Source organism: Poecilia formosa, unplaced genomic scaffold (genome assembly GCF_000485575.1).
Source record: "Poecilia formosa unplaced genomic scaffold, Poecilia_formosa-5.1.2 Scaffold100, whole genome shotgun sequence".
In the NCBI taxonomy this organism is placed as follows: domain Eukaryota; kingdom Metazoa; phylum Chordata; class Actinopteri; order Cyprinodontiformes; family Poeciliidae; genus Poecilia; species Poecilia formosa.
The window spans coordinates 1,720,223-1,745,090 of NW_006800039.1; the positions used below are offsets into that span (position 1 = coordinate 1,720,223).

General features: G+C 39.2%; 1 protein-coding gene across 1 annotated transcript in view; it reads right to left on the minus strand.

Annotated features, from left to right (window-relative positions):
- Positions 1–727: 727 nt before the first annotated feature.
- Positions 728–24,868, minus strand: part of nup214 (nucleoporin 214) — a 34,019-nt gene continuing 9,878 nt past the window's right edge. The window contains exons 3-38 of the mRNA XM_016674732.1: positions 24,792–24,859; positions 24,546–24,700; positions 24,061–24,259; positions 23,891–23,961; positions 23,724–23,787; positions 23,202–23,305; positions 22,760–22,866; positions 22,573–22,639; positions 22,176–22,299; positions 19,208–19,366; positions 17,938–18,364; positions 17,689–17,816; positions 17,462–17,550; positions 16,328–16,411; positions 15,250–15,399; positions 14,692–14,850; positions 14,444–14,547; positions 14,184–14,366; positions 13,257–13,345; positions 13,089–13,175; positions 12,617–12,916; positions 12,298–12,465; positions 10,858–10,969; positions 10,435–10,486; positions 9,733–9,802; positions 9,455–9,539; positions 9,306–9,358; positions 8,269–9,213; positions 7,534–8,142; positions 6,890–6,957; positions 6,620–6,788; positions 6,070–6,228; positions 4,814–4,985; positions 3,535–3,680; positions 2,766–2,799; positions 728–1,134 (exon numbers count right to left, since the gene is read on the minus strand). Of these exons, the coding sequence (XP_016530218.1) occupies positions 1,098–1,134; positions 2,766–2,799; positions 3,535–3,680; positions 4,814–4,985; positions 6,070–6,228; positions 6,620–6,788; positions 6,890–6,957; positions 7,534–8,142; positions 8,269–9,213; positions 9,306–9,358; positions 9,455–9,539; positions 9,733–9,802; positions 10,435–10,486; positions 10,858–10,969; positions 12,298–12,465; positions 12,617–12,916; positions 13,089–13,175; positions 13,257–13,345; positions 14,184–14,366; positions 14,444–14,547; positions 14,692–14,850; positions 15,250–15,399; positions 16,328–16,411; positions 17,462–17,550; positions 17,689–17,816; positions 17,938–18,364; positions 19,208–19,366; positions 22,176–22,299; positions 22,573–22,639; positions 22,760–22,866; positions 23,202–23,305; positions 23,724–23,787; positions 23,891–23,961; positions 24,061–24,259; positions 24,546–24,700; positions 24,792–24,859 (5,797 nt within the window). The 3' untranslated portion in view covers positions 728–1,097. The remainder of the gene's footprint in view (positions 1,135–2,765; positions 2,800–3,534; positions 3,681–4,813; positions 4,986–6,069; positions 6,229–6,619; positions 6,789–6,889; positions 6,958–7,533; positions 8,143–8,268; positions 9,214–9,305; positions 9,359–9,454; positions 9,540–9,732; positions 9,803–10,434; positions 10,487–10,857; positions 10,970–12,297; positions 12,466–12,616; positions 12,917–13,088; positions 13,176–13,256; positions 13,346–14,183; positions 14,367–14,443; positions 14,548–14,691; positions 14,851–15,249; positions 15,400–16,327; positions 16,412–17,461; positions 17,551–17,688; positions 17,817–17,937; positions 18,365–19,207; positions 19,367–22,175; positions 22,300–22,572; positions 22,640–22,759; positions 22,867–23,201; positions 23,306–23,723; positions 23,788–23,890; positions 23,962–24,060; positions 24,260–24,545; positions 24,701–24,791; positions 24,860–24,868) is intronic.

Consider the following 24,868-nt stretch of genomic DNA (forward strand, 5'->3'; position numbering starts at 1 on the left):
TACAAAAGTTCAAAACTATAAGCACAAAAGCACATCTATGAAAATCCTATTAATTTACCTGAATCAAGCTTTAAATATCAGCGAAAATTGCATCCATCCTCTTTACACCCTTGTCCCTCAGTGGGGTCAGGGGATGCTGGTGCCAATCTCCAGCTAATGTTCCGGGTGAGAGGTGGGGTAACCCTGGACAGGTTGCCAGTCTGTCGCATGGCAACAGAGACACACAACCAAGCACACACACACACCTAGGGACAATTTGGAGAGGCCAATTAACCTGATGGTCATGTTTTTGGACTGTGGGAGGAAACTGGAGTACCTGGAGAAAACCCACACATGCACAGGGAGAACATGCAAACTCCATGCAGAAAGACCAGGGCCAGGAATTGAACCCAGAACTTTCTTGCTGCAAGGCAACAGCTCTACCAACTGCGCCACTGTGCAGCCCAAAAATTGCATCTGTAATGTAAAAAAACAAAACAAAAATCAAATTCAGAAAGAAAATTTTTATTTCCATGTAAAAAAAAAAAAAATACATAGATTTTTTTCACAAAAACAGACACCCTTTTTTCTTATTTTAATAATGATAAAAAAAATGTATTTCTTCTCTTTTTCTAATTTAAACCGACCCCATCACTGGTTTCAAAGTGTTGTGGGCTGACTTAAAATACATCAACATTGCAAACAGTTGTACTCATTATGACTAAAATTTGACATATTCACCTGAATGCTTTTGTACCAATCTATTTTTATTTCCGAGTACAAAATATCTTAAAACTTGCCACAGTATTTTGATTAGAATTATTCTCTGACAAATATTAAGTATATCATTTTTTCTGCTCGTACAAACGGCTGCAGGTAAAGGACAAACTAAGCTCACAAAGTATGCATTGTGCTAAAATGTAGAACACATAGGGAAACAACGGTGCTCTATAAGCTAAAGTTTTATTTTAATCTGCGGAAATGCATCATTTGCTTCACTTTATTTGCTCCTTTTACAAAGTTAGTTTCCCTTTTCCCCCCCGCATTGTGTGGTTCCAAAAGCTTGATTGCAGACAGAACTGAGCATCTGTAGGTTTCTCTTGAAGATATCATGAACACTAACTCCGCCAGCTAGAAAACGTTTGGGAACTTGACCTAAAAAAAACAATACAAGAAAAATGATTATAAAGAATTTAAAAAGTCTGAACAGACAATAGTGGTGTAATAAATACAGAGAAACTGTTACAACTTTTTTTTTTGTAATATATCTGTATGTTTAGTCTAGTGATAAATAAAGTCCTATTAGTTGATTAGAACCACTTTAGCTTTTTACGTCAGTACAAAAATGAGGAAAGGGCCGTAAGGTATTAGGAAATTGGACCAAGAGATTATTAATTATTATATTATATTCCAAAACTCTGTGACCTTTAGCATCTGTGTCAGCAGCTACAGCGCTGAGACTTTAGCGAAAAGCCTGAATATCGAATGGCATGCAAAGTCTGTATTCATGAAAACTGAAAACAACAAAAACACGAAACGTTGCATTAAAACAGTCCTTTGCTAGGAAATTTGCTATATTAAAAAATGCACAAGCTTATGGCTCGAACTGACAAATTGACTAACTTAAGAACAAAAAAGTTATTAATCTGTTTTTTATTATGAGAAAACACAAGAGGGTGCTGATGTGGCTGCTCAGAGGTTTATAGTAGCCACCTTAGGAAAAAATTATTTTTTTAAATAAAAGTAGAAAATCAAAATTACTGTGCAGAATTAACACTTCCTGCTTGTTGAATTTAAATTTTCCGACTGACCACCAACTGACCGCTTAGGGACGTCTAGAGAGCTGGATGTGGACCGGAGGCTGTAAGATGTCCAGTCCTCCCCTAATAAACTGAATACATAAATCTGAAAGAGTGATTTCTTATCTCATAAACTACTGAGATGTTACTTCCAGTGTTACAAAAGCTATTTGGGTTAAACAGAAAACAGTGACATAGTAAATCAAGATTCCACTGAGAATAGCCAATTTATATTAGCTACATTCAGGCTAAACAGTTTTTCTCTTTTTCTCAATTCTCAGTTAAGACAGTAGGTTTAAGTCTGCCCTTCTCAGAACACGCACACACACAAAAAATACATGAAAAAATAGAGTAATTGTAAAATTTATATCAGAACGTGAATGTGTCCAATAAGCTAGGACGAGTCCACACAGTTCTGTGCACTTTAGCATGCATTTGCTGGAAGAGACTCCGGGGCAACACTGGTTGCCATGTGACACACGGCAACATAAGGCGGCAGAAATGAAGGAAAAAGGACTAGGAAGTTAGGAGACACGCTAGCATAAAAACAGGAAATCTAACGACTAAAGGCAGCAGAACTGATGAGCTAAACCTCCACAGACTTCAGTACGTATTTAGTATGCCCAGCACTAACCAGTACTCTAGCATCTTTAATATGAGCCAATGTTTTATTAATTTGGCTTCATTCATATTCAGTGGTCAAACAGAAAACATTCTCTAGAAGTTCAGTCAAATAACAGAGACCACTTCTAAATTGGGATGAATGGAGGGGAAGGGAAGGGATGAGGTGGGGGGAAGGAACCAAATTAGGCTGGATCAGGAGGTATTAAATCAGAAAGGTTTAACCGAGAGCAGTGTTGTGGAAGAAAAGATGTGAGCTTCTAAACCCCACAGGCGCAGCGCACAGCAAACGCGCAGATATGTGGCTCTGTTCGCTCGTCAGCGCTCACAGAAAACATCACTGCAAACACATTGACCACAACTTACTGGCTTGCAGACCCGAAAGTGTTTCCTGAGAATCCTAGAATAGAGAAAAAAGAGGAGGGAGATTTAGTTAAAAGCAACATGCAGATAAACTCAAACATGGGTGTTTGTTGTCTGCAGACTGAGAGCATAATGGATAGATGGACTGATAAAAGGACAAACGGATGGGGATGAAAGGACAGACAGATTGATGGATGGACGGTTGGATGAATAGATGGACGTACAGACAAATTGATGGATAAATGGGGAGATTGTATTAAAACGCATAGAAAATAGATAGATTGACAGACTGCCAGAATGATGGATGGATGAAATAAAGATAGACAGATTGCCTAGAGGGATGGATGAATGTGACTTTTAGACAGCAGAATAAGTTATATTGTCTGGAGGCAGAAATGTTCTACATGCTCTATTTTCTTCCGACCTGGAAAATACTTAAAATCTAAATCCATACTTCTTCCAAACTGTGTAGCAATCCTGCATCATTCTTGGTCAGCAGAATAAAAAATTAAAAATGGGCCAATTATCCCAATTCTTTATTTCGCTTTGAAAACTACACATTTATTTTAAAAGCAATTAATACGACACCAAAAATGAATAACTGTAAAATTGAAGAAAACTGACAAAACACCGGAGACACTACTGAACAACTAAAACTAAAAATCTGCTCCTGGAATTTAAAAACGGTGAGAGGAAACAACAACAACAACAACAAAAAAAAAACAAACAAAAAAAAAAAAAAACACAAAGTCAAGTTAAATAAATGCCTCACCTCCAGTCTGTGGCTGCTGTCCAAAGCCTGAGAAGCTGCTGGGCTGACTTCCAAATGTGGAGCCCTGCTGGGCCAAGTTCCCGAACGAAGGAGCAGTCTGACTGGCCAGAGCGCCAAACGAAGGGGCACTGGGAGCTGAAGAGAACCTGAAACACAAAGATAGTCTTATAGCGATACATCAAGGTCAAAATGAGCTGGCGCTGGCACATATAAGTCACCATTTGAATCAGTAATTTATGTAGACAAGCAGAAAACCACAATTCCCATCCTTGCTTGTAAAATTCCAAGGAAACATGTCTGAAAGGCGGAAGAAGTAGAATAATGTGTGAGAATTTTGAATTGAGAGGACAGGATGTGTTCGTCTTTAATCTGTCCCACTGAACGCAAACCCACCCATTCCTGAGAGGGAAAGCAAGAGTATAAGCATCCCAGTGGAAGTAGCAGAGAGAGCAGGCCTGCTTAATCTGCAGGCAGCATGACCCCAAAGTGGGATTATCTGAGGGGAATAATCTACTCCTGCGCAGAGATCCATAGTTTTAGGCCCAGAGCCAACCAACCCCGCCACTATCAAAACACACAAACAGAAAGGACAAAACAAGAGCTCAACACTGACAGCATCATTAGAATAGAAATGTCCGGAGGGGCGACAAAATTACATTTTCAATTTCCTGTTAAATTTTAATTGCATTTTCTTGGAGGTGCAAAAACACCTGTAAGAATAGAAATCGAACAGCAAAAGGCGATTCGACAAATACAAATACAAAGTCGCCCCACACATTTCGGAGTATAATATACAGCAAAAACTGAATATTTTAAATTTCTGCCAACTGAAGTCTTTATGGATCAGGTGATTACTTTGAATTTGAAGATACGCGTTATTTGAACAGGTAAGTGCTTTTCTACTGTATTTTCTTTCTTCATTTATCGCACCGTTATAGTTTGAAGATGTGCGTGTAAAGGTTTGTGTGTTTTGAGCTGAGCACACAAAGATGTTCTGATTTTCAAAAAACGCTGGCTTGCGCTGCAGGCTGAATTCTGCTGCTGTTGCTCTTTCAGCTCAGCACAAACAGTCTGTTCACACTGACGTTTTCAAACTGTTTGAAACTGCAGCAATAAAATGACCCAAAGACCAAGGATTGTATCTGACGCATCAAATAGCTGTTCTCAGCAAAAAGTCCATCGTCGTGCAACTGATAATACAATTTATGCAAAATATTTTGTCTTTTTTTTTTTTTCTCCTGGTATGGAGACTAAGTTAGATGCTAATCAAGATTCTTACCCAAATCCTCCCATGTTTGCAGCAGCCGTTCCCTCTCCGAACACTTTACCAGTCGAGGGATTCATGGGATTGGTGAAGGAGGGGCTTGTGCCAAATGATGCCGTACTACCAAATGCTGGGGAACCACCAAAAGACGGGGGACTCCCAAACACCGGAGGACTGCCAAAGCCCCCTGCATGAAGGAAAACGCAAGTAAGCTTTGCAACTGTGTACAGCAGGAAAAATAGAAAAGGTTACACTTGTACATTGGTTACATTAAAAAAAAAAAGTAGCGCAAGACAAACTCTTCACAGGTAAAAAGGTTTAGATTTGCACACAAAAAAGTGAAAGTCTAATTTTCTTGAATGCATCTAAAACAAATGCTTGCAAATTAAACTTATGAGTGCTGTGTCATTTATTTGTAGCATTTTTATTTTTATTTTTTTACCAGCTCAAAACATAGCACTGTGATAACTTGCAGACGGGACAAATAATTCACACCTAATTCGATGCGTCTGAGCAGCAGTGGAGAAGCGCTGTGCTGAAATTACAGCCAGGCCAGCAGCATGCCCCAGTAAATAATTGATTGAGCTAATGTAACAAGATTACATTCCCCTTACAAAGGCCAGAGAGGTAGGACATTAATGTGCTGAGCTATACCAGTATCCCAGTGGAGCTGATAGCTGGGATCCCAGCAACAGCTAATGAGACGAAAAATGATAAAAATTATGTTAGGATGAAACGCAGTTTAAATTTTATATCCCAGATATTGGTTTGGAATAAGATTATATTCGATTTTACGGTGATAAAAAAAGACTTGTGAGATCTCTTTTGATAAAACAAAATGTTACTGCTCTATCCAGCAGATTAGACGGTTTAAGGACCGCAGGTCTAATTCAACCTCATTTGAAAGTTTAGAGAAATTAGTAAAAAAAAAAATAAATTGTTTCTTTATAATTTTTGAATTAGTATGTTTTCAGTAAGTGCAGAAGCAAAATGTGAATAGAAAATTTGTTAAAATCAACTTGTGATGTTGTAAAGCAAAGATGAATCATGTCAATTTAACATAAATCAATGTCAAACCATTGCAATTATTAATCACTATTAAACTTTAAGAAAAATCTGGAGAGCAAAACTGTTTTTCCCCCACACTTAATTTTCTATTTTCCATACCTACGCAGACCTGGAAAAGGGTACATTTCCACAGTTTCTAGACTTTTCAAGACTGTGTAGGACATCTGATGTTGTTGTATGATTAACATTTCATTACAACCTACCAGATTTTGTTGGTGAAGAAAAAGAGCCAAACCCCTGAGAAGCGACACTCCCCGCACCGGTGCTGAAAGTCCCACTGGGTTTCTGGTCCCCAAAGGCAGAGGAGGACTGGCCGAACCCGAAGGCCTTTGCACCGCTATTCCCAAAGAGATTGTTGGAACCTGGAAAGGAAAAGGGAAAACAAAGCTAAGTCACAAGTAAGCCTGTCGCAATAAGCAATCAATCAATATACTGCATGACAAATTAAAACGAGAACGACAATATTATGATACATCGCAGAAACTCTTGGGACAGCAAAATGTGTTTTTTGTGACGGGTTCAATACAAGATGAGTTCAATCAGAATCAGAACCAGTTTGTCTAAATTTGCACACGCAAACATATAATTTTGCTTTGGATCCACTTTGTTCTCAATGCACAAACATTTAAAAGTAAATATATAAAAATATTAAATAAAAATGTTTTTTGTTTGAATATATATATAAATATAATATATAGCGAATGCAAACTTTTATTTTATTTTTATTTTTTAAATAAAAAATAACCAACATACCAGACTGAGCGGGCTGCCCAAACCCTCCAGTTGAAGCAGTGGCGCCGAATGGGTTCTTGTTGGCGGCATCCTCACTCGGTTTGCCCCCGAGGCCGCTGAAGAATCCTCCAGAAGACGAACCTGCTGCGTTGGCTGAGGCTGAACCGAACAAACTGCTCCCTGACGACGGCTGCAGACGGGATAAACAAAGCGGGAAGATTGCGATTTATTTTATATGCTCTACATTGCAAGAAGAGATTTTAAAATTTGCTCTAGTTAAGTGAATCATACTTGTCCAAATACACTTCCGGTTGCAGACGGTTGGCCAAATACGGGCGTGGCACCAGAGCAACCAAATCCTGGGACAAAAACATATTTCAGTGTTAAATGATTTCATAAAATATAATGAGTGAGTTCGCAGAGAGGTATAAAAAGGTTTTCTAAATTTAATTGGCAGATACTTGAATACAAATCTCAGAATGAGAATATTTGAGAACTGTGTGCAACACAATAAGATTGACTATTAATAATAATAAAAAAAGCATCCTCTTGTAAGATTCTGCCATTTAATACCATCAATTCTCACCAAATGAGCAGGCTGGTCAGATAAGTTGACATTTACCACACATCATCCAGCTGCTTATCGCTCTTGGGTACATATCTTTATTCATAACGTGTCAGATGATGTTAACTTCAACAACGGAAGATACGACAGTGTCATATTACCGCTTTTAGCCATGCAGTTCAGAAAACTTTTTTTTTATGGTTCTGAATAACAAGATGGTTTCTGGCTAACTGGTCTAAAATTAAAACCCAGTGAGTTATAAATGGAAAGATCATCGAATGTGTTCTAGGAAATAGTTATCAGAGTTATATACAAACTGTGGTGACAAACAGGACGGTATTTAAATACATTGACTACTGCTCAGACTCACCTGAGGGTTGACCAAAACTGAATCCTGAAGATGAGGATGTGGTGGTGTTACTGCCAAAGCCTGATGGCTGCCCAAACCCAGAGCTCTGACCAAACGCAGGAGCTGCGCTTTGTCCGAACAGCCCTGACCCGGTGCTGCTGGCCGTGTTGGTGCTTCCACTGCCGAAGGAGAACGAATTTGCACCGCCAGCAGCTGAAGCCCCAAAAAGACTCGCTCCCCCGCTTGTTGCACTGCTAGAGCTTGGTCCAAATGCCGACTGGGTAAAAGAAAAGCCGCTAGATGATCCGGCGCTGCTGCTAGTAGGTTGGCCGAAGCCACTCTGCCCAAACACGGATTTGTTAAAACCCGCCCCAGTTGAAGCACCAAACCCAGTCGAGCCAAATCCTGTTGCCGAGGGGGCCGAGGAAGCTGGAGGTGCAGCTGGTTGCCCAAAAACAGTGTTGGCAGTGGTGGTTGGTGCAGGGGTAACAGTTGTAGTGGTGGTAGCTGTGGCTGTGGGAGCAGCTGTGTTGATAACTGGTGTGGCCCCAATAGAGCTGCTGTCTGTTGTTGCTGGAGCTGGAGCTGGAGCAGGAGCAGGAGCAGGAGCAGGGACAGGAGCAGGAGCAGGAGCAGGGACAGGAACAGGAGCAGGAGCAGGAGCAGGAGCAGGAGCAGCAGCAGGGACAGGAGCAGGAGCAGGAGCAGGGACAGGAGTAGCAGCTGGCACAGGAGCAGGAGCAGGAGCAGGGACAGGAGTAGCAGCTGGCACAGGAGCAGGCTGTGTAAAAATGGAACCTGGTTTTTCGGAAATGGGAACCTGGAACGCTGGCGTGGCTCCCTGGGAGACCGGCGCCACGGTGGGAGCAGCAGGAGTGGAAACAGAAGAAGTGGACGGGGGGCCTGGGGTGGCTTCTGTTGAGAAAGGCACAATGGATGCTGGTGGAGGAGTTGCTTCAGCTGGTGCAACATTGGCAGGAGGAAGGTCTTGTGTAGTGGCAGTTGTCAGCGCAGGAAGTGCAGGTGTGGATGAGGAATCCACTGCAGGTTCTGGAGCCACAGACTGACTGGCGCTTTCCCCAGCTGGTTCAGTGGTGCTTGGTTCTTTTTCAGGGGGTGGTGTAGGTTCTGAGAGCTGTGGGGGAGCTTTTGGTTCCTCTGAAGAACCTGCAAGAAGGCTACTAAAAGACGTGGGCAAGGCTGAAGGTGCGGCACTAGACGTGGGAAGAGAGAAAGCTGGCTTGGAGTTTGTTTCAGGGGGCTTGAACAAACTGCTTGATGAAGCGCCCTTAGACAAATCTGTAGTTCCAGAATCTTCAGCTGGCTTTTGGAGGCCTGACGCAAAGCTGAATGATTGTACTCCCTTGCCAATGCCAAGTCCAGGTTCCCCAAAGGTAAATGCAGCAGCTGGCTTTGTTACAGTATCCTTGACTTCTTCTCCTGGGCCAACGCGGAGTCCAGAAAAACAGCCGAGAGTTTCTCCTCCAGAGGTCTTCGGCGGTTGTGGCTCCGTCCTGAAGGCTGTGGAGAGGGAGCTGTGTTTGGCTGCTTCACCTGATGTGCTTAAAGACAGCGTGGGAGACCCGGTGCCAACACCAGAGGCCACAGACTTTGGGGTTAGAGAGAATGGCTCTTCCGTCGTCTGACCAAATATCATCTTGCCATTTCCACCAAAGGAGAATTTACTGACATCTTTAACTGCTGGGAAATAAAAGGAGAAACAACTGAAACTATGTGGACATGTCAAACTATTATTTAACGCTGCTGATACCAAGTCACTGAAGGGGCTTTACCTTGTGTCATTCCAGCTCCTTGTGAAACAGAAGGGAAAGGGAACCCTGCTGACCTGCAAAAGCAACAAAGTTGTGATATAAACCTGGTCAACAAAGACAGTAATAGATAATCTCAGGCTGCTTTTTTTCCATGAGTGACGTTAACTCACCCCGGTGTGAAGGAAAACGGCTTGCTGATGCTTGGCTCCACAGAACTAGCAGGAACACCAGAAACATCTGTTTTGGATGACTGACCTTCAGGAAAAAGTTAATCAAGTCAGTAAAAAGCTACCAAAGTCAGATAACAAAAAGCCAAAAACGATCACGAGCAGGAGCGGACATATAACGATGAAAAGTTTGGACTGATATGATCGTTTTCGACAGGTAATGAGATTACATTTCCAACTGTGCTGTACGTCCTCAAACAGAGTAACCAATCAATACTTACCAAAAACAAAGCCTGGCTGTAGACCGTATGTACTTTCATTTGACATCTTTTGAATCCCTGGGGCGGTAGTCTGCCGAGACACAGTGAATTCATAATGAAAACATGTAACTCACAAATAAAGGCAACTTTGAACACTTCCACATTTGTGTCTTATTCACTAAATTCAATCTTAAGGCAGATGGAGGGGAATTGAAATAGTATGCATGTGCTCGAGTCGTTCATGTTTAGGTTTAGGTTATTTTGGGAATGTATGAGAACAGCTTTTGTGGGAGGGTCCGCTGTGTCAACCAACAGCAATTTGTAGCCTCAACACGAGAGAAACCTGAGACATTTCTCACCTATGCAGTCAAAATTGTCCTCAGTGGAAAAACGGTCAGCAATCAGAGGATTTTGCACATTTAATGGAGTATAGAGGTTCAAGGACACAGATTCAGATATATTAAACCAGATTTCTTTTTCACTAAAGTAAAACTCCTGAAAACTCTGAAATATATATATATACACACACAGAAGTTACTTATTTTTGGCTACGAGTTTGGGTACTGCTACTGTATTTCAAACCAATTTATTTTTCAGAAAAGTACATTTAAACATTTTGTTGAGTGACTATTATGAGATATTCTATTAGAAGGAAAAAAAAAACAGGTGTCAGGTGGGTGAAAAAAAAAAAAAAGTTGTGTGGACAACACAGCTCACACTCACTCGCTTCACTTGGCTGGCAAAAGCCTGATTTGTGAGATCTGGCACCGAAGAGCTGGGAAAGAAAAACAGAAGAGGGGAGTTAATGTATAAACCAAAATATGTTCCTGGGTTATTTTAACTGAAATAATCATTTTAATAAAAAAACAGTTATTCTCCATATTTTTGTTCCGTCAAAGTCACAACAAAAATTAAATATCAGTCATTTTTAAAGACACAAAAAACTGAAAACTGTAATATTAGTTGCTATGCAATGCTGTAAACGTTGCCGTTATTGCCGTCAGTCCACTTAAAGTGATCATCATTGTTTAACATAAATCCAATATTTTACAATCTTCTTGATTTAGATTGCCAATAATTATCTTGTTTAAATTCATGAAGCCGACACCAGAAGTATATGTGGTCTAAATTATTAGCAGTGTCTACCTGATGATGGAAGAAACCTGGACAGGCAGCCCTTTTTCTTTGAGCTCCTGAACGTTGACCACCTGAGGAACAGTCTTTAAGGTGGACTCTGTCAAGGAACTGCTAGCAGGAGCTGGAAGACATAAAACATCAGCATCGTACAGGATGAATGTCTATAAGGTGTTTAAACTATGAAAAATGTTCCTGTGATGATTTAAGTTGTTGGAGGAATAACAGCGTCAGATGTTATTGTCTGGGGCTTGAAGTGCTTCAATTTAGAGTGTTTTGTCTTCAAGCCATTGTCTCCCTCTGGTGATTTAAAAAAGGCATTGCAACATGATGTAAAACAGGTTTCCTATTTATTACATATATCATAGACCTGCTGGAACAGATTCAGTGTGCAGAGTAAATAAGGATTCATTTTGAATAGAATTCAAACAAATCTAAGTAATATTCTTAGCTTGTGTCTTAATAGCTTCTACATTAATGGTGTTTCTGCTGCTTTAAAACACTTCCTGGTTATCTCTTAGGGCCTGAAATGTTCACCCTCAAAACAGATAAAACTAATAATGCTGGCAGATACTGAAAAACAGACTAAACGGATTATTTACCAATATGAACCACTCAAACAACATTAATCACCAATAAAGCTGGTCTGGCCTTTGCCAAGATAGTTGCACACATGAAGGCTGCTTTTTCTTCAAGAAACTCAAAAAGGTTTCTTGAAGAACTTTTTTTATTTTCACAATTTTAGGCTGTATCTTCTATGGGAATTATATAACCATTATAATTAAGCTGACTAAATACTAGAATTTAATTATAGTGTTTTTTTTTAAATGATGTCATTTTCATTAAACTATTATAATGAAGTCAACACAAAGATCTTTAATAGATTAAATGGAGCTCGAAATTTACTCCAGAGTCAAACAAGAAATTCTTCAAACTTTAGTATTGTTTTAGCACTTGTACTTGTTTTAAGTGGTCAATATTACTGTACTAAAATATACTGGATGAATGCTCAATAACTGGACCTCATAAAAAAAAACTACATTCTTCAAATATGTAATTAAAAAAATTACCCACGATAATACCCAAGTCATAATTTAGGACAGGAAAAACCTGATGCAAACTAAGCAAGATATAACAAATGTTGATACACCATGGAGTACAAGCACAAAATCATTGATGTGTAAATCACATTGGTTATTCATTTCCCTTTCCCTAAGATGTGAAAGCAGTGTGTCCAAGAAGAGAAAGCAAAAAAACTTAAAACTCAGGAAGTTGTTCCAGTTAGAGAGAAAGAAATCCCAGAGATCTATTGTTTTAAAGTGAACCCAAATAAATTTAAATGTAAAACGAAATGAAATCTCATACGGAGAACTGCAAAGAATCGTTGGTCTCATTCGAAAAAAGTGCATAGATTAAAGATGGTAAGACATCAATACAAGAAGTTCCACCTACCCGTCTTCTGATTGGCCATTTGTCTGCGCATGGCTGCATTGGCTGCAGCCTGCTGGGCAGACATGGTGACGGGGACAGTTCTCTCTGTCGGAGGAGCGCCATGTTTTACTGTCTTTGTGGCAAGAGCAGTGCTGTCAGCCCCACTGAGATTGATTTTATTGGTTGGAACTAAAACGTAGAAACAGCACATATGATGGTATGTGATTTTACTGTTCAAAGCGACAGCCTTGTTTTATATGAAAGATGGAAAACTCTAAAAGAATCTGGTTTATTGTATTAGCAGTTTGAACTCAATAACAAGCAGGCAGCACATAATTACCAGGACTGGGAATAGGGCTCAGTCCAAAACCCAAAGATGGAGCCGAGTGAATCTTTGGTAGCGGGGTGGACTGAATGCCTCCGAAGCCTGGTTGGATAGACGGGGTCCTTACAACTGTGGGGTGGCGGGGGGTGGATAACACTGTCACAGCTGGGGGCTGTAGTGGTTGTAGTTCTTCCTCTTCCTGGTCCAAGTGGGACGGGTGAGGCTCCAAGGACTGGGACAGAGAGGACGTTGAGCTTGCATCGTCCAGGTCCTCGTAGTATTTCGGGGAAAGGAACGCTGAACGGGACAAGTTGGCTACAATGGGGGATAAAAAGTAAAAAAAAGAAAAAAAAAATCAATTACTTTGAAGTAAGTTTTTCATTCTGTTTGAAAGTTATTCATTCTTATACACGTCTGTGTGTTTGTTCACACTTTAACATAAAGCAAAGACTTTAAAATCGCATGCAACTATCTAAAATGAAAATACCTGGTGCAGTTGAGCGTACAGGAGGCATCTGTCCCTTTGAGAGGAAATTGCGAAGTTGGGATTGTTTAACTGGTGATATCTTGACTGCTGATGAAAACATATTGTCAATGTTTTAAAATATTCAAATATTGTCCATGACTTTATATTTAAAAAAAAACTGGGTAATACCTGAAGATTTGGCTTGGACTTTAGGCGGAGTAACATCCAGCCTGGCTTTCAGGAATGCATCCTTTAAACTCTCAAGCTCATTTTCAAAACTATGAAAACATAGAAAAAAAGATAATTTAGACAGAATTATTTGTATTCACACCACAACATGTCTCTGATGTAAGAAAGTAAAACACACACACAACTTTTTAAAAAGTCAGCCTTTAAAAACAACTTTACAACAGTAATAAAGTTAAGTTTGTGAAGATTGGCATTTTTTTTAACTGAATGCTGAGTGATAACATTTTTTGGATATGTCACTTCTTCATAACAAAAAGTGAAACTCTCAAATGGTTTTTATTATCTTTAGAGAGAAACTGGTTTCGTTTTCTATCGGAAACAAATTTCTTGGTTGAATTGAACTTTTACATTTAAATCTGCCAGAGTATTAAGCATTGTTGGTCTTAACTGTGTGGAAGCTGAAATCATTGGAGAAACAGTAATATATTTTGGGGTCCAAATTTGAGGCTGTCCTCTGACTTGGAGTCAGAGAAGTTTCATCTGAAATTTAGAAACAACATAAAAAGTGCACAACCTAAGCAATGACTTTTTGTTCCAAGTTAATTTCAAACAACTTTGTTTATTAAAAGAGTAAAGTCTGTCCACACAACTTCATAAGTATTTGGACTTCCAAAATAGCTAAACCATTAAATTTAAGAGCCAATTTGAAAGAGCGTGTAATATTTCAGGAAAACCTGATGGTGATTGCAGTCTGGAAATAAAAACATTTTCCATTCTTAATCATCTGTTTTTGGACACTCATATGGATTTGGAAAGTATTCAAATTCTTTATATTAGTTGTAAAAATGTAAATACGGAACCAATAAAATGTTGTAGATAATATATATTAAATACATGCATAATTCTCAGCCCAATCCTTTTATTTACCCAGCAGCTGTAGATCCAGTTGCAATGTTCTGGCTAATGGAAGGAGCAGCGTTTTTACTGTAAAGGCGCAGGGATGCGAGCTCCTGAACCAGCTGGTCCAGCCGGTTCTTTTGCTGGTTGATGATGTAGATGTTGTTGGACAGTGTAGTGAACAGACCCTCCCGTCCAGGAACAACCATGTGTCTGTAAACAAACAATGAGCAAACACAATATTCTCAGTGTTCAGAGATGGGGTCCATCTGTTAGGCTTTTAGACTCACTTCTGCTTCTTCTTCTTCTCCAGGTGTTTTTCCCATTCCACGTCTAAGACGTCATTAACGTCTTCCACGGCAGAAGTGACATACTGGTAAAGTCTGCGAATCTCCTGAGTTAGAAAAAAAAAAACAGATCCACAGCATTTTTTGGAGGGGGACATGCAGGTCTTTTTTTTTTTTTTTTTTTACTGACTCATAAATACTTAGTATTACTACAACTGTGACATGAGTTAATATTTTACTGCACATCTCACCTTGAGCTGTTCTTCGCTGCGTGGATCTAGAGACTTTTTGTACAGCAGCTGTCTGTAATTTTTGTCTTTGCTCAACTCGCTCTGCGTTTTGGCTTCCTCTGCTCCAGCAAAACCTTCAATTAAAGTGGTTTTCAGCGTCCCAATGTCCCCATGGAGAGACTTTGAAATCAGAAGAAAGAAAATGATTGGTGTCAACTTCAACAACTTTTCTTGGTCTTCACTTAGTGTTTTTGCAAATCAAGATTATGAAAACAGATCAACACAAAAAGGGATCCTTTAGTTGCTCCGGACCTGCCAGGGTACGGGCAGCGCTTGATTTTGTAATTAATAATAACAAGTGTTACAATATGCTTTGATGAATAGTACATTTAATGTTTTACAAAATGCTTTCAAGGTTAAAAAAAAAGCAAAACAAAAACATTCACTTAAGATATTTTCCTCAAAAGAAAACTTTAAAAATAACTATAACCACCATCATTTTTTGTGTGTGTAATAAATTAGCTTTAGGTCGACTCAATCTGTTTTTGAGCAATAATTTTTTATTAAACACAGTGTTACCTCAGTGGTTTCCTTTATTTCCAGGGTGAAGATGTGAAGGTCTTCAGATTCTTTTCTCAGGTCCTTCATCTCGTCATTAGTACCGACCTTAAAGTTGGCTTTCATGCTGCGCGATTTCAGGTCGTCTAGCTCCTTCTGGAAGTGTGCAATCTGATGTACAAGCCAAAAAAATGTCATTGCTACTGTGTATTAGAGCAGTTTATAGATCTACAACATGTATTTATATAATTCAGCAATGTTATGAATCATTTACAGATTTTCCAAAAACGTTTGAGCATAAATACCTTTACAAGCTGATAACTAACTAGCCTAAAAGACTGGAAGCACAAAAATGAAAGAAAAAACATTTTAAGTTTTCGCCACCTAATGTTGCAAAGTTTATTACCAACTTTGTTACTTGATTTTAACTCACATTTTGTAACTGTTCTCAGTGATTTATAATCTCATTAGCATGTTTCCTACACTCATCTTTGGCATAAATGTTACTTTCATTTTAATTTCCATTAGTTCAAAAACAGCACTTTTTAAAGTTATTTTTTTGTTTTATTTTAATTGCAAAAACTGCTTATGGCTCTTGTTTATTCCTAAAATGCTCCAATAATCCACAGTTGAAATAATTCAGACTGTGCCTTCTGTCTCTTCCCACGAAATTATTGTGTATTTTGTTTTTGAAATAATTGCAATTGGGTATTTAATACGAGGCTCACAATGTTTTCTGTCTAATATAGTTAACATAATAATCAGTGTTTTGAGTGGAAGGCCACTCATAATTCTGCATGGGTCATATGTTTGAAAGCTTTATCAGCATATGATGATTGTTCACTGACATAGTAACAGGCAATTACAAGAGGAATCTATTTAGTCTAGTCATTATTAAAAAGCAAAAGGTAATCCACTGTTACTTTTTACATAAGAGATTAGCTCCACTTAATGTTCCTGCCAATAAAATAATAATAATAAAAAAAAAAAAATCAGACCAAGTTTGAATAGTAGCTTCAATTGTTTGCGCAACAACAGTGTCACCAATAATGAAGTGAACCCTCGAACATGTCGGCATTAACAGGAGGATGCATCTTACCTCCTCCAAAATACCAGTCATAATGGGATCAGATTCTTTCTTCTGCTGCAGCTGCTTCTCCAGGGTCTTCATGCTAACCGTTGCCTGAATAATGATAATACCAAGACATGATTATTTGCAGCCTCTTGCCTCCAAAGCTTTAGAAAACACTGCAGTTAAAGTAAAAAAAAAGAAAACAAAAAAACAAAACAAAAAAAAAACTATTTGACAAAATCCATTATAGCTTCACTTTTCTTGCCTTTGTGACAGTATTATTTTGTTGCTAGTGGCAACCACTAAAATCAAGGTTTTGCAACAGCTGAATCTTCCGTTTCCTGATTAATTAAGCTTCACTAAAAATCACTTCACTGATCACATCTGGACTGATAAAAGGGATTAAGCACTGTATTAGTACTCAGCCTTCTCCTTTATTCTTTAAAAAAAAGCTGCAACTTCAAACCAGTTGTGTACTTTAATCACAAGTTTTTTGCAAAACATCTGTATCTAAGCATATTAGTATTTTTGCACAGCTGCTCCAATATCTGGTTTATACGGAGCTGTGCACCGTTAGATGTCAGACAAAAGTGGGAAAATAAACTGGACACCAAGTGGTAAAATTAACCAGCAATTCTACAGCAATAAGGTAGACAAAACTGCCAAACTTGTTTCTGCTTTTGCAACATGGCTAATAGACAAAAACTGCAAAAACAGACCACATGAAAGGTTGGCAGTTCCTAGAAGACGGTGTCACGCCTAACAACGGGGGTCAACTACACCTCCTCACTGAGAGAGGAATTTCTGAGTCACTCCCAGCAGCTGACTGAATCACTCTTGAGCCAGGACTCGTCGGCAGGAATTCTGCGAGAATCTTCGAGAGTACAGGCTCTGGTGCTTCTGCAGACCATATCACTTACAAAACAACCGATACCTTCAAAACTTGAGCAAATTCAACGGTTCTGAAGGACTGTTTACATGCTTTAACAGTGATAAAATACTTAAGGTCGTTCAAGTCTTGCAAAAGGGGTCTCTACATTTCGTAGACTTCTTTTGATAATTATTTTTATTAAGTATTCCGTCAAAGAGACATGACATAATTTTGGGCAAAGCAAAAAGTCGACCTCTATAAACCCTGAGCTTTACAACAAAAACATGTACCTGTGGAGGTTGGGCACGCCCTTGTGTAGCAGGAGCCGGTTTCTGGACAGCTGTGGGAGGTGTGCCCGCCTGGACAGGGCGCACTGGGGCTGACAAAACAATTAATGGATTAAAAACAACAACCCACACTAGGATTATTGTAGTTTAAATTTAAGCTTTTATTTACTGTTTTCTTTAAAAAAAAAAAAAAACCCTCAAAAAAATCGTGTTTGCAAACATCTCCTTACTCAATACAACTGGAGGCTTGGTGGCTGGGAATGAAAGGGAGCTTGCTGCACTGGAAGAGGAGACGGCAGCCTTGGGAAGTGTGGAATTGAAGGAGAAAGCTGGTGCTGGGCTCTCCCCTGATGTAAATCTAAAGAAAGAAAATAATAACTTTTGCATCTCTATATTCTTGCCAAAATGTATATAAAAAAAAGCTCCAGTAAAAGGAGAAGTAAAACAAAAAAAAATAAGTAAAAAAATGAGTCGAGTACCTGTCGTTTAGATTTAATTTGACAGAAGGAAGGGAGGCAGCAGGGAGGCTCTGGGGTGTCGACGCTGGAGCTGCAGCTGCTGCGGGTTTCATGGAAGGGGTGCTGAATGAAAATGCTGAAGCAGCAGAGGGAGTTTCAGACGGAGGTTTGGAAGCAAAAGAGAAGTTTGAGGACGCTGAGCTGAAAGGTCCAGATCCCCCAAGAGAGAAAGCAGGAGGGGCAGTGGAGGTGGTTGGAACTGAGAAAGTAAAATCTGATGAAGAGGATGACACGGGAACCGTAGGAACAAAACTGAACGGGACAGCCGAGGAAGACGCAGGAGGAGCAGACGAGGCAGAAGAAACGGACGCAAGAGCAATGTTTGAGAATGCTGCTGGAGCAGATCCAGCCGAGGCAGCGGTTTTGGCTGGTTGGGCTGCCGAGAAACCTGTGCATAGAAGAAAAAAAATAAATAACAAAATCACTTGTAGTGCATCTCATCACAAGCTGAATCAGCTGCATGCAAATGAAAACTTTTAGATTCAATTTGATAATAATTGACCCGAGACACAAACGTTCATTTACAGTTGTACAATTTCTGTTGAACTAAAAAAAAAGAAAGTAATGTTAAATACAATTGGATGTATTTAATAAAAGATATGACAAAATCCATAGAGTTTAGAGATGTGGTCAACTTAATCCAACAATATTATTGGCCCTAATACAGACATCATTCTTGGATTGAACAACAGGCTGAGGCCACCAATCAATCAATTAATCAGTCCAAACAGTGTAGCAATATGTTGCTGCTGTTTTATTGCCGACATTTAGGAAAAACTAACCCCAACCCTTCAATTCAGTTTATTTATGTAGTGCTTATATAATAATGTTTAAATCTATGATTGTTAATGTTTAAATATGTGGAAGACTTAAAATCCTTAATGGATTATACTAATTCAAGCGTATGTGATGAGTGACAATTTAAAACAATGTTTACTATGTCTACTGTAAAAAAAACAAAACAAAATGTGTTAAAGTTCCAGTAAACATCTGACTGTAGGAGATCAATTATTTTGATTCTATTAAAAGGTCATCGTCTTTGACACAACTCAAAATGACAGCTTGAAAAATGTTTCAGTAACACCCATTTCAAACGTCATGTGGGCAATTGAAAAAAAAAAAAGAAAGAAAAAGAAAAAGAGAAAGAGAAAGAGAGGGATAATCTTCTCATGAGAAATGGGAGAAATAACGAATCCAAGCACAAATCGGTCCGGTTCCCAAAAAGTCTTACCTGGCTTTGGCTGCCTCTCTCCTTCCAAGGAGAGGGGATTATAAGGTGAGACCAGCTGCTTAACCCCAGGATTCAGATTGAGAAGCGCGAATGGGCAGAGTACTCCCTCTGTGGACAGCATCAGCATTGTGGGAGCTGGAGGCAAAGTCTTCTCGTCAGCTTTGGGAAGACAGAGAATGATGTTAACGTTTGTTCTACAAAACGTACGGCCACAAAAAATGGTTTAATTTAACAAAAAAAATAATCAAACGTTTCTTAAACAACACTTTCGGTCTCAGATGTAGAGAGTCCACTCTGACTCACCGCCTTCACTGTATTTAGCATCATTTCACTAATCAAGGAGTCGGGGGGGAATCTTTACAGCTCTTTGGCAAGGGAACACTCTGAAGCATCAATAAATGAAAGATCCAATCAAATATGGACATTTATATGGATTCGCGAGAGAAATTATTTGTGCTTTACACTAATCACATTTACAAGCGAAAGTGAAAGCTGTTTTTCTTGCTGTGCACAGAATGAAGACAAACTGCTCTTTGTCACCTTAAGTGTAAAATTCATGAGAACATTTGCTCATATGTTAGCAGCACACTCATCTCACGACCTTGCCTCCTTCTGCCCAGTGCTTAGCTTAAAAAGGCGCTCAACAGTCGTGCTTAAAAAAAAAAAAAAAAAACTTAAGATGCTTGATTGTGCAAAACACAGCCCACTGTATCTCTCTTCTTGCCAAACCTTCAAACCTTTGCTGCTCCGCACACCCACTTCTCTACACTTATGAAAATCTTGCACGGAGCTGGCTGCAGCCCAAATGTCAGAAATCAAGCCGAAATCAACATCAAAGGATCAAAATTCAGGATTCGTAACCCATATTAATCTGTTTCTGTCAAAATGTATATTAATGCTTACAGACAGATCAGCAAAGAGTGTAAAACTCAGGAGATCACAACATTTACTGCTCTTTTTCAGATGTTTCACATAGTTGCACTTGGATATTCAAAACCGTCTTGCATTTTGCATGCGACGTAGACTAAATACTTTAACCACTGTTGAAAGAATTCCTACCGTTTTGGATTACAAAAGCACATTTTAAGCTATTTGGGAGGCAAGAGGGTGAAATGGAAACAACAAAAACAAACACAGTAGACCTCATCAGTATTCTGCATTAGGATCGTCTGGGCTTTGTTGTTTGTTTTGGTCCTATAGTTGTCTGAGCAATTTTAATGAGTACATTTGTTCTCCCCAGATAACTCCGCATTTACTCCCCCCCTCCCTTCTTGCTCTACCCTACCTAATGCCTCTCTATAGATCAAAGTTTTGATGAGCCTACAATCATGTCGTAATGTTGCTCAAATTGCAGTTCGTTTCCTCAACAGGGAGGAAGTTCTTGACGTGAACGAGGAGAGATGTGACTAGACAGCAGCAGCAACTCTACGTGCGTGTCTGCCAGACTGGGCCGGCGAGGATGAAACAGTGCACTGAGACGGGTAGCTTATCACTATTCTTTACACACGCTGCAACGGAGCACTGCAGTGGATGCTGCGCGCACAAAGCAGCCTGATGGATTTCGGTTTCATCTGATCAATAGAGGTGTGTTCAGCAAAAACATTTCCAAGATGAAACAAAGAGGCGATGGATTGCTGCACGAGAGATGAATCGAGATGAAATGGAACGGAAACAGTTTGCAGAGTTTCTAAGACGAGAGTAACAGGCGGCGGCTTTCGCAGATCGACTTGTGAACCAAACGGTCGCTTCGTTGGCACGACCATCGCCTTTAAGAACGGCCTTGAAACTTTCCTTTTTGATCGTTACACCTGGCCACGTCACATCTGAGAAGCCACGAGACAATGGGGAGACACAACAATAGATTCTGAGAACCTCTCCTCTTTTTTTTTTCCTGTTAGTAAACGCCATAGTTTGTGATTATTTTTTTTTTCCTGTTTGTTTGTGTGCCTTTCCTACACCGTCAACCTGCAGACGATCAAGGCAGATGAACACCCATCGTGAGACATGATTCTCACTCTATTGTTGCTTTGTGCAGCTTCTAGACAAAGATGAAATGCAAGCCACTGTCTGTGGAGTTGCCCAAATAAAGATTTTCTTCTTTGTTATCAACACTAATCCACTTTTAAAAAAAAAATCTAATTCCAGAAAAATTCCACCCTAAATTAATTTTCACGTTACAGATTGCAACCTACTCAATAGAGAACGTAAAATTCAACGCTGCATATTTGACACATCAGACGTTCTGCAATGCAGTAAACAAAACAGTCTAGAATGTGTTTTGATTTAGTTTAATAACACAACTTTTCAATTATGCTTCATCTGCTTAAAATAGGGAAATAAAAGCAACAATATCAGCCTCCCCCTTAATGATGCTGTCCTCCAATGATTTAGTCATATTAATGTGCAGCTGCTTTATTTGTGACAGAAATGTGCAACTGTAACTATACTAGCAGCAAAATGAAAATAAATATAACAGCAGTGGTTTGGAAATAATGTGTGTCTGTATTAGTGCGGCAATTAGCACATGCTAATTGCTTTCTACTAAATACCACAGTACATTGACTTCACAGAGATGTGGAGGTGAGGTGTATTCACCACAGTTCAAGTCAATCAAACAACATCAGATTATGTTGTTTTTAGGTTTAAACTGGACTACATAAGCATGAAGTCAACTGAACTCAAGCATAATCAGGTTCAAATTATATTTAGAATTAGAATTTTATCATACATTTTACTTTCCTCTGCAAATCTGTGGATTTGTAAGTATTTTCCTACAGGCCCGGTCTTTTGAAAAGTCCTTCTCGCCTTGTTAAATAAGTTAGGTTTCAGATTTGTACTGTGAAAACTGTATTTTTCTTTTAATTATCCAATCTCATTTAAATAAGCAATTTAATTTCTGTAAATTTTAAAGGATAACACCTTTCGCTTAGTCTAGATAAGAACTAATCTACAAGTTTACCACACTTACTGATTTGGATCTCCTGCTGGCTTGTGTAGTCTATAGCTAAGCCAAGAGGCAGGGTGTCGTCATTCGTTTCGGTCACTGGAAGTTCTGCTCTACTAGCATCTTCTAGGAGCCAAACCTCCCACATCTACAACAACAAGCATCAGAACAAAGAACAAATCATTATTAGCAAGCTCTCGCAACTAATTCCTCGTTTCTAGTTTAGGAAATCTAGACAGACATTGCAGATGTTAACTCTACTTTATCACATTTATCAAGAAGCCATGTTCAGTACTGTGCATGAGATTTTTGTTACTTCAGACAAGGACAGAGTCAAAGAGCGATTCTCTTTCTTTCTATATTCAAAACAGAGATTTAACATGTTTGCTTTCTTTATGTTGTTTCTCTTTGTGTTACATACCCTGTCATCTTGTCTTGCAATGACGCTGACCTCAATCGACGCCGCTGATGCAGCCAACATAAGATCCCTTTAAAAACAACAGTGACACAGCAAAACTATCAATTCAGCATGACAATGAAATTCTACAAAGAGCACTTTTTTTTATTGTAGGCATAAAAAAAATAAAATAAAAAATGCTGACACTTACCAGTCTTCTATGTGACTGAGGAAGTAGTGATGCTGTCGCTCTGTGCAGCTGCCAAAAACACTCTCACCAAAGTTCAAATACTTTGGCTCCACTTTCTCATCCTTTTTCTGGAGGATTTGAATACAAATTATCAGTGATAAATAAACAAAAACATCTGACTATGTACTGTGTTCTGACACAAATTTGTGGTTTGTTTAAATGTACATTAATAGTTATCGTGTTTATATTACAGGTTTTCATCCATCTATCATTTAGATAATATCCTTAAACAGTTTCATAATAACTTATATGAAACATGAGACATTTTCGATATGCATAACCTGCTCTTCAGAGTTTTGCTGTGGAGTCTGGCACTTGTTTTCTGACATGGGAGGTTTCATATTGAAGACTATAAATCGAATTAATTGAATCGAATGAGCAACAGAGGTTTTGTGGCACTTACAGGGAGGGAGATCAGCACCAGCTCAGGAGGGGTCTCAAGACACCCGTCTGCGTAAGCATATGCCACTGCAAACACAGGTGTTCTAAGCCACAGCACATCCAGAGCTGCACAAGAAAATTAGAAACAAAGACAAAAGTCAAAAAAGGTTTTAGTGCATGATGAATATACATGGTCAGAATATCAGAAATTGCCGAATAAAATGGAATCAGTTTATAACATGGAATATTTACAGTGCTAAAGCAATAAAGTACAGACTGTATTCGCTGCTGTAGTTTTTTTTGTGTTTTGGTTGAACAAACTCAGAGTGGGTCCTACATTTCAGCTGAGACCTGGCATAAGGACAGTGTCAGAGAGACGAAAACCCCGAGCAGCACAGAACCAAGTAGGTTTATTCAAAGTACCTGCCTTCTACTCAGGGCTTGTTGACCCTGCTTTCTGAAACGGGGGCCCTGATATATCTCATCAGTATGAAGACGACTACCTGGGCAGAAACAATTTCCTTTTCAATAAATCCATTTATACCTTTGACTGGGTCATCAGAATTGTAGAAAGGTGGACACGGGATAACTCTCTTCTCTTCCAGAGCCTTTTGAGCAATAAAAGATAATCAGTTTCACTCCTCAAAAAACAAAACAAAAAAAAAAACAAACAAGAATTTGATCTCATAATTGTAAATAAAATGCACTTACTGGTGTATACTGGCTGACTGTGGCATTCATTTTTCCCACAGCAACCTGCTTTCCTTTTGGACTCCAGCTAACTATATAGAGTAAAGTAAACAAGCAGCAACTGAGCCAAACAACAGGTATAAATGATATATGAACTGAATTAAATGTATATTTATATAAGTTAGACTTACGGCAGGTGACACCACTGTTAGCAGGTAGCTGGGCCTGCATCTTGACATCGTCTGTAACCTCAAGAATCATCATGCTGCCATCCGACAAGCAGGCAGCCAACATGGAAGGCTGAGCCGGGTTCCACTTCAGGTCCTGAACCAAAGCATCAGAGGCCACAGCTGGCTGCAGCGACGCAAATGGCAACTTCTGTGGTCTGGCCTGACAAAAGAAAATATGACAACTCCTTAAATAAATGAATGACTCACAGTTTTTTCTGGAAATTCTGAAAGTAGAAGGCTATAAAGCATTTTGAATGCATATTTTCACTTTTGAAGGTTATGTTTTACGTACGTCTCACAGCTTTATGTGTGCTTAAATATTTCCAAGAAACAGTTTTGGCGATCACACAAATTTCCATCAGAAATTTTTTTTATTTTTTTTATTTGCTTTGTTAATCACAAAATACTAACGGTAGAGTTTTTAAAACAAACATTTAAGCAGTTACCTTGTTTATAAAGGTTCGGACATCATAAAATGCGATGGACAAACCGGTCTCCTCGCATGTCCCACAAACTGACAAAGTGAGTTCATCACAACTCAGAGCCAAGTGGTGCAAAGACATGTCCCCTGTCACTTCCACCAGAGCTGGTATGCTTTTGACTAGAACACAGTAAAAAAAAAAAATCAGTTTCAGCACCACAACGACATGACATCCAGAACATTCTGTAACAAAGCCTGGATATGTCCTTACCTACTTCGTAGGAGCTCCCATCAGCTTTATCAGCAGCAAGAATATTTAGAGTAAGATACACTTTGAATGTTCGGCCA